The 8372-nt window shown below is 48.2% G+C and overlaps 1 protein-coding gene across 1 annotated transcript; it reads right to left on the reverse strand.

The window, feature by feature from the left end:
* Window positions 1-9: 9 nt before the first annotated feature.
* On the reverse strand, window positions 10-4197 carry Tmem86a (transmembrane protein 86A). The gene is made up of 3 exons (XM_026414488.2): window positions 4026-4197; window positions 1492-1756; window positions 10-1146 (listed from the first exon to the last, which is right to left on the reverse strand). Exons 1-3 carry the CDS (start codon window positions 4044-4046, stop codon window positions 710-712), a joined length of 723 nt encoding a protein of 240 aa, XP_026270273.1. The 5' UTR covers window positions 4047-4197; the 3' UTR covers window positions 10-709.
* Between the last annotated feature and the right edge of the window lie 4175 nt (window positions 4198-8372).

The following is an 8372-nucleotide window of genomic DNA, read 5'->3' on the forward strand; positions in this document are numbered from 1 at the left end:
CCTTAGCCCTGGGAACAGGAACTAAGGGTGGTGGTATGGGGCCTAAGCTCTGGGCTGGCCTGTGAGTGAGATGGGATCAATTTTAATCCTTGGTATCCACAGGCTCCCAGACCAAGGAAATTCCTCTCCTGCCTACCCTTCACCTCCATAGTCACACTTAAAGATTGAGATTGTTCAAGTAACAAGGATAGTCAAGGGGAAGGGAAATTCCATCTTCATCCAATCTTCCCAACTATGGGCCTGTTAAAAGGACTTCAAGCCCTGGCCCTGGATCATCTCAACACAGATTTCTCCCCTCTTTCCCTAGACTATACAGAACAGAAAAGTTGGGAGTGGATTCGTCCAGCATTGCCACTTGTTCTAGGCATAAGAGATGAAGTCAGACTCTTTCACCTAGTAGGGGAAGGGGCGGGTCAAGAAGCTGAGCACCATTACCCTTCAGGAGGTCTCTGACAGTCCTGATGGGGTAGAGGTGGGGTGATGTACTCTGGCTCCAGAAAGGAAGCTGCTTCTCTGAGTACTCGGCACTATCCTGAACCTCTAGCTTTGCTAGGGAGAACCTTCTCCTGCTTACCCCTTCAAACTTGTCAATTCCCAAGTGATACCGACTGCCCAGGCTGGCACTGCAGCCATCCTGATCCAGCTCCTGTAGGTTCCCCAGGGTCTGGACCCCAGTCCTAGGAGAGGGAGGTGAGCAGATCCTGGTCCCTCAGTTGGCCTTGTTCAGTCTATAGTCTTCCACTGGCTCCCGGCTCTCCACAGCTGACAGGGCGATGAGCATCTGAGCAGCATAGTAGGTGGACATGATGATTGCCCGAGAGTATGGCACAGGAAAGCAGAACTGGTTCAGTGCAAGGGTCATGTCTGAGATGATAAAGAGCAGTGCACCACTGCCTGCTGCCAGCTCAGTCCAGCGCCAGGCTGCCCCAGCCAGCTGCAGTCCTGCTATAGCTCGCCAGCCCATGAAGCTGATAAGGGCCACATAGACCCCCACCAGATAGGTGAAGGCACCTGAAAGCCCTGGATAGAGGAGGGCATAGCACAGGCCTGACAGCACTCCCATCACCAGGCCTGTCCGGAGAGCCAGTGGCCGCATGCCAAAGGCTGAGGCGTAGAGCATGTGAGTCACAGCAAACATCAGCAGACCTGGGAGTAAGAGGGGATAAGGGATGCTGAAGGCAAGCTTAGTAATTAATGAGTATTGGGGGGAGTTATCCAACAGATTTTCTATGGAAGTAACAAGTGTAGGAAGATCCACAAAGGTAATGATCACCCCTACACACATACTCCCCTAAAGAACTTCAGAACTGATCACTAGAGTTCACCTAGTGATCAGGCAGTCCTCCAACAGGGGACCCCACACCACAAAAACCCTCTAACTCCCCCATTCAAAAGCTCCCTTTTCTAAATCCTTGCCAACCCCAGGACCCTCTTTCCCCCAGCCCCAGGATCCCCCCCACCCCACCCCCGGCAGTTACTATGACCACTAACCGTGCACAAAGTAGCCCTGGTCTTGCCAGATGAGGAAGGCATCACCTAGGGCAGAGAAGACGAGCCCCACAAAGATGAGGATGGCGCTGGGGTGGGCCAGCAGGAATCCAAGGCCATGAGCCAGAAGGAAGAGCCAGAGGCAGAAGATAGGCAGGCACTTGATGAGGGCACTGACCCACGACGGGCTGGATGAGGGTAGCCAGAGCACAAAATATACACAGGTGGCCTTGAAGAAAGGCACCAGTTTGGGTCCCTCGCTCTTCACCTGGAGGATACAGGACAAAGGCAGCACTCAGAGCTTTGGAGTTCAGAAGCTCATAATGGGGCTCAGAGTCAGTACCTTCAACCCAGATATCCACCCTAGAGACAGGCCTATGACCCCCCATACCACCCCAAACAGGGAAGGGTGATATACAGAAACCCAGTCTGGCCTGCCCCAACCCCCAGCAGAGTCTAAACAACCCATCATCACCCTGAGGCTCCATTTGACTACTCTTGGCTCTGGATCTGGGCCAAAAGCAAGCAGTCTTTAAGAAAGTGTCCCCTTCTGCAACCCAACATGCCTCCCCCTTCTGGTCCCCTTCCTTTTCCTCCCTAGGACCCCTTTAGCCTCTCACCTGCCAGCATCAGCACTACCCCAGCTATCTGGAATTGGAATGAAATCTGTAGGAAACAGACACCCAGACTGGCCAACTCAAGATCCTCAATAATGAGGCCAGGTCACAGGCTTAGGGCCTGGCAACACAAGGAATGTGGGAGGGTAGACAGTGACAACCTCCTCCCTCTCCAATTCCTCTTCCTTTTTGGCAGGTCTACTCCTCATTCTCCACTCTATCTGCCTTAGACTAAAGGTAGCTTATCAAGACAAGGAGGGGGGGCTGGGGATGTGGCTCAAGCGGTAGCGCGCTCGCCTGGCATGCGTGCGGCCCGGGTTCGATCCTCAGCACCACATACCAACAAAGATGTTGTGTCTGCCGAGAACTAAAAAATAAATATTAAAAAAAAAAAATTCTCTCTCTCTCTCTCTCTCCCCTCTCTCTCCTCTCTCACTCTCTCTTAAAAAAAAAAAAAAAAGACAAGGAGGGGTACTAAGAATGCTAGAGAAACAGACTCATTGGTTGGAAACAAGAAAAATGTCCCTGAAATACCAAGATTTCAAGTATCAGGGGAAGGAAGGTGCATGTCTGTCAGTCTTGTTTCCCAGAGAACAAGAGCAACTCAACTACACCAGCAATAAGCAGGAAGGGGGGTAGGATGGGGGTTCTTTTCCCAGCTTCTGATCTGGAGCCAGCAAACAGACTGGGAGATGGAGAACTGAGAGGAGGAAGTTAGAGCAGCTGACTTGGTCTCAGCCGGATTAGGGGGGAGGGTGGCAAAAGAAAGAAAGGTTGTACCCAAGGGCTGCAAGGACAGTCCAAGCTGAAGGAGGGGACTGCTACAGATATTTTGCATCTGGGTTCCCTCAAGCTACATTCCTTGGGCTGCTAGTTCAGGGTCTTGGAGGGTGATTTGTAGAAGCTGAGGTTCCCTGTGCACTCACATTCTGCTAAAGTGATTGTGTCTCTGGCTAGGTGAGCTGTCCAACATAGGGCTTTGGGGAGACACTCAAGACTCCTATACCACCAGTTACCTGGGTATGGATCAGACGTGATAAAGGGGACTAGGAAGAAGCAAATGTGTGGTACAGGGTCTAAGCCTGCTCTTTCTCTGCCAGAGGTGAAAGCAAGGAGTAAAGATGAGTTCCTCTACCCCCTGGAAATTTCCTTATCAAGGCTGGTCAGGGTAAGGGCATGGCCAGAGGAGGAGACTGGAAGGGATGGTCAGCTTCACAACATCCACTTGTCAGCCTTTCAGAGCATCAACTGTCCTTTCCACCCTCCTCCCCTAGTCCCATATTTTCTGAGAAACTGGCATTAGGTGGGAAGACCAGTACTAGATACAGAAGGGTGGGGAAACACAAAAAAGGTTCAAGTTGAGAAAGTCTGAAAATGAGGCGATGTCAAGAGAGAATGACCCATCTTCCCCTAGCACATTATAAGGATTGCTTAGATTCAGGGGCGTCCTCTCCGGCGCCCCCGACTTGTTTATAACGTGAGGAAGAGGAGAAGACCAACTTGGGACAGGATTCCCGAGCGGTCCCAGTCGCCCTCCTCCGCTCCGCCCTCTCCCACGCCTTCCTGTGGTCCTCCTACGCAGAACCCGTAGGCCCTAGGCAGTCCTCTCCCTCTCCCAGGCCGCGACCCCGTCGACCCGCGCCAGACACACACAGGTCAACAAAGTCACGCTTCCGAGTCACGTGCCCAGTGTTTTCCTCCCTCCCGCAAGCCGGTGGGAGGTTGGGGGGCGCTCGGAGGGCGGGCACAGCTGGTCTGGGGAGCAGAGGGCCGTGACAACGCCCGACTCACGCTGGGGGAAGCCGGCCGCAGCGCGACCCCCTGCCCCGCCTCACCCCAAAACAGTTTGGCCTGCGGCAGCCCGGTCATCAGGCCAATGGGCTCTGGCCACAAGGGACACTGGCTGGCTCGTTCACTCACCACAGTGAACGGGGACACCATGGCGACCGCGGCTGGCACCCGCCCCGGGCTACAGCGGCCAGGTCGCACCCGCGGCCAGGTGGGCCAGGTGAGCAGGAGACGACGAAACAAAGCCTGGAGGTGAACGACAGAACCTCCCGCGCGCCGGGAGCTCGGAGTTCTATCTGCGAACCCCGTGACGTCACCACAGACACCGCCAATCAGCGGGCCCAAGTCCAGTGTGGGCGGGGCGCTGCTGGAGATGCCGGCCAGGCCCTCCCCGCTTCTGCCTCAAGAAATGAGCTTTCTCACGTGGAGGCCCAGGCCCCGCCCCCGAACTCAAGCCTGGGCATCCCGGACGTTGAGGTTGACCCCCTCCCCCCCCACAATGCCTGGGTGAGGACAGAGCTTGGCTCTGCTCTGGACACATTTTCTCATAACCCAGGAACAAAAGGCAATGAAAGGCAGACTCTCTGCAGCCTTTAAACTTGCAGTCCCTGTAGACACAACTGCAATTAGATACAACTCTGAGTACAAATACATCCAAATGGACACACAGTGGTCAGCAGACATAACCTTCAACTTGAGAAGAGAATATATATATAAGTACACAGAAGCCATAGACCCATAATTGTAACATATACACAAGCACATACAGAATCACAATTACACTGAAAAAGTATAGACACAAAACCATCAACTGTGGATTGACCCTACCACAATCACCCCCCCACCCCTTTTTAAAATAAATTTATTTATTTATTTATTTATTTGTTTGTTTGTTTATTTAGGTCTGGTACTAGATTTGAAGCCAGGGGTGCTTTGCCACTGAGCTACATCCCCAGCAGTTTTTAAAGTTTTTTTGTTGTTTTGTTTTAAGATGAGATCTCCTTAATTGGCTGAGGCTGGACCTCTATCCTTTACCACAAAAACAGACAAACATAGGCAAGCAGCAGCCCATAGACCCATAATTCTAACACAGAAACAAACAGTCATACTCAATTGCCCTTAGACACACACCTCTCACAACTCAGACAACTGTAACACATACACACAAAAAAAAAAAAAAAAAAAACAGGAATGACACGCAGAATTGAGCACACCTAAGAATTCAAAGCGGTGCAAACTAAATTGGCCAGAAATACAAACGAAGTGAATTTAATGTTGACATTACATATACCAAAGGTACAGAAGCACATCTGGAACTGTATGAGTTCAGACTCATGGGCAGACTGGTAGGTAATTAAATGGACTGAAATCTAGTCCCAGTTTTGATTGCCCTGTGATTTGATGAATCTCTTCTCTCTGACCTTGACTTACTCATCTGTGAGATAAGTGAATGATCTCTAAGCTTCTGCCCAATTCCACCTGACATGTGTAGGATGGGGAAAGGAAAGGGCTGCTGGTTTCAGAAATTTTAAATCCAGCAGACTTGCTGCAGTAGAGGAGCAGAAGCTATGTTTCTGAATTTGGGAACTGGGGAGAAAAGAATGACCAGACCTAGTTAGCAGTCATCAGGAGTATCTTCCTGGAATGGTGACATGGAAGCCCTCCTGCTGGAACCCAGCCTTGTACTGTCCCAGGAGAGTTGCACAGACTGAAATCTCCTGTGAGCCCCTTCCACAATAGGTCTCGTCCTTTGTTTTCTGGGCCCTACCCACCTTTTCCTAAGCCTGTGCTATTGACCTGACACCCACTCAAAGAAGAAATACCCCTCTGCTAGTGACAAAATTGACAACTAGAGTCATGCTGGGAGTGGTGGTCCATACCTGTAATCCTAGCAACTCAGCAGGCTAAGGCAGGAGGGTTTCAAGTTCAAGGCCAGCCTAGACAACTTAGGCCCTGCCTCAAATTCCTTTTTCTTTCTTTTTTATTTTTTTTCTTTTTTTTTTTTTTTTTAATTTTGTGGCACTGAGGGTTGAACCCAGGGTCACTTTACCACTAAGCTACTTCCCCAACCCTTTTTATTTTTTTATTTTGAGACAGAGTTTTGCTAAATTGCCAAGGCTGGCCTTGTACTTGCAATCCTTCTGCCTCCTTATCCCAAGTTGCAGAATTTATAGGTGTATGCTACCATGCTGGGGAAATAGCTCAGTGATAGAGCACCATGGTACAATCTCCAATGCCACAATAAAATAAAATAGCCAGAGATTCAGAACCTGATGCAATTAAGTGTGTGAGTCAAGACTTCTCACAGACAGGATGGGAAGCAGCCACCCACAGCCATTGGCTCCTCCCCTACAGGCACTTCCACCATAGAACCCTGTGGTCAATGAACTCTGCCTGCTCTGTTTTCTGTTTTTTCTGTTGTCAGGGGCTGTGAGAAGATCCATCTTACCAAAATGGGGGACTAGAATTGCTGTCTGTCTGTCTGGCGTGCTCTCGCTCTCTCTCTCTCTCTCTCTCTCTCTCTCTCTCTCTCTCTCTCTCTCTTTCTCACTCACACACACGCACACACACACACACACACACACCCCTACAAAATGTGCTGCTTGTAAATAACACTGGACCCAGAAAAATACTGTACTTATTACTGGTCTCTCCTTTTCTGTGACTTACTAGTTGTATAATTACCATGCCATCTATGAAGTCTCAGTTCCCTCATCAAGAAAATGGAGGACTGGCTGGGGATGTGGCTCAAGCGGTAGCACGCTCGCCTGGCATGCGTGTGGCCCGGGTTCGATCCTCAGCACCACATACCAACAAAGATGTTGTGTCCGCCGAGAACTAAAAAATAAATATTAAAAATTTTAAAAAAAAGAAAAAGAAAATGGAGGACTTATACAAGAAGATAGGTGCAAACATTCCAGTTTTCCTGTTCCACCCTCCAATGTCACTTAAGGGATAGTTCTCAAACCAAGAGTAGCCAAGGCAGGGTATTTTTCATTTCTATGAACCTTCATTTACCTAATTATAAAAATTGAGATAGTTGGACTGGGAGTATAGCTAAGTGGTAGAGTGCTTGCCCAGCATGGGAGAGGCCGTGGGTTCCATTTCCAGCACTGAAAAAGAAAACAGGAAAAAAGAGAAAGAAGGTGGACTTTACCAGTGATTCACAAGCAGGACCTATAAAAATTCCTTGGGAAGTTTTTAAAATATAAATGTCCTTGTCCCACCCTAGACCTACTAATTCATAGATTTAACAAATTTATATACACACATACTTAAATATGCAAAATATGAGATCTATCATTGTTATCCACAGGGTTTGACTCAGTACTTGATTACCCAATAGGCAAACTAACCATATATATGTGTCACTCACAAAGCTGAGACATCTTCCCTCTATGCTGGTTATTCTTCATTTGCACTCCCACCAAGATCCATTCTTGGTATTTCAAGATCCACCAGGCTCTTTTATTCTTTTTTTTTATAAAGTCTTAAAAACAGTTTATTATTTTTTTTATTTTATTATTAGTTGTTCAAAACATTACAAAGTTCTTGACATATCATACTTCATACATTTGATTCAAGCGGATTATGAACTCCCATTTTTACCCCGTATACAGATTGCAGAATCACATCGGTTACACATCCACTTTTTTACATATTGCCATACTAGTGTATGTTATATTCTGCTGCCCTTCCTATCCTCTACTATCCCCCTTCCCCTCACCTCACCTCCCCTCCCAGGCTCTTTTATTCTAATCCTAACATCCTGCCCTGGGAGTTCAAGCTCTATAGGATATATTACCATGGTTCACCAGGGGTCTGGCTTCTAATGGAGTTCAGCTAATGAGAGTCAGAGACCAGTCTGAGCATGGGAGGAGAACAGATAAAGTCTGCTGAACCAATCTGAGAACTGGCAGTTCTAGAAGCTGTGCTCCTCCATTGTTAGCTCCAGGCTCCCTTCCTGAACCTTCAGGCCCAGGGTGGTTTCCGGAGCTAGTTATGTCATTAACATAGACTAAACATGTGTGTGTGTTTACGCAATGTCTGAACTTACTGAATAACAATAGATTCACAGGCTATACCACTTTCAACAGTGGCAGCTCACTGAGTACCTGTGGGTCACCAGACAATCCTAAACTGGGCAATCACAATTTTTTATTTTGTTGTTGTGGTTGTTTTGTTTTGTCTTGTTTGAAACAGGGTCTTGCTAAGTTGCTGAGGCTGGCCTCAAATTTCCATTCTCCTGCCTCAACCTCCCAAGTTGCTGGGATTATAGGCTTGGGCCACCATGCCCTTTTATTCCAATCCTAACTACAAATATCTAAAACACTTATCTAAAAAAAAATACACATATATACCAGAATTTCTTAATACACATATATACCACAATTTTTATATCTCACATTACACTTTGCAAGTGTTACAGAATAGCTAAGAAAGGGTTAAGGCAGCCACAGAGATTAATGAGGCTAAACT

This window comes from Urocitellus parryii, chromosome 4 (genome assembly GCF_045843805.1).
Source record: "Urocitellus parryii isolate mUroPar1 chromosome 4, mUroPar1.hap1, whole genome shotgun sequence".
Taxonomy (NCBI): domain Eukaryota; kingdom Metazoa; phylum Chordata; class Mammalia; order Rodentia; family Sciuridae; genus Urocitellus; species Urocitellus parryii.

Coding starts and splice junctions, on each gene's coding strand:
- Tmem86a (XM_026414488.2), bottom strand. CDS start 4,046: ATGGTGTCCCCGTTCACTGTG. Junction 1,757..4,025: donor TGGTGTCCCCGTTCACTGTG/GTGAGTGAACGA, acceptor TGTATCCTCCAG/GTGAAGAGCGAGGGACCCAA. Junction 1,147..1,491: donor CCAGGGCTACTTTGTGCACG/GTTAGTGGTCAT, acceptor TCTTACTCCCAG/GTCTGCTGATGTTTGCTGTG.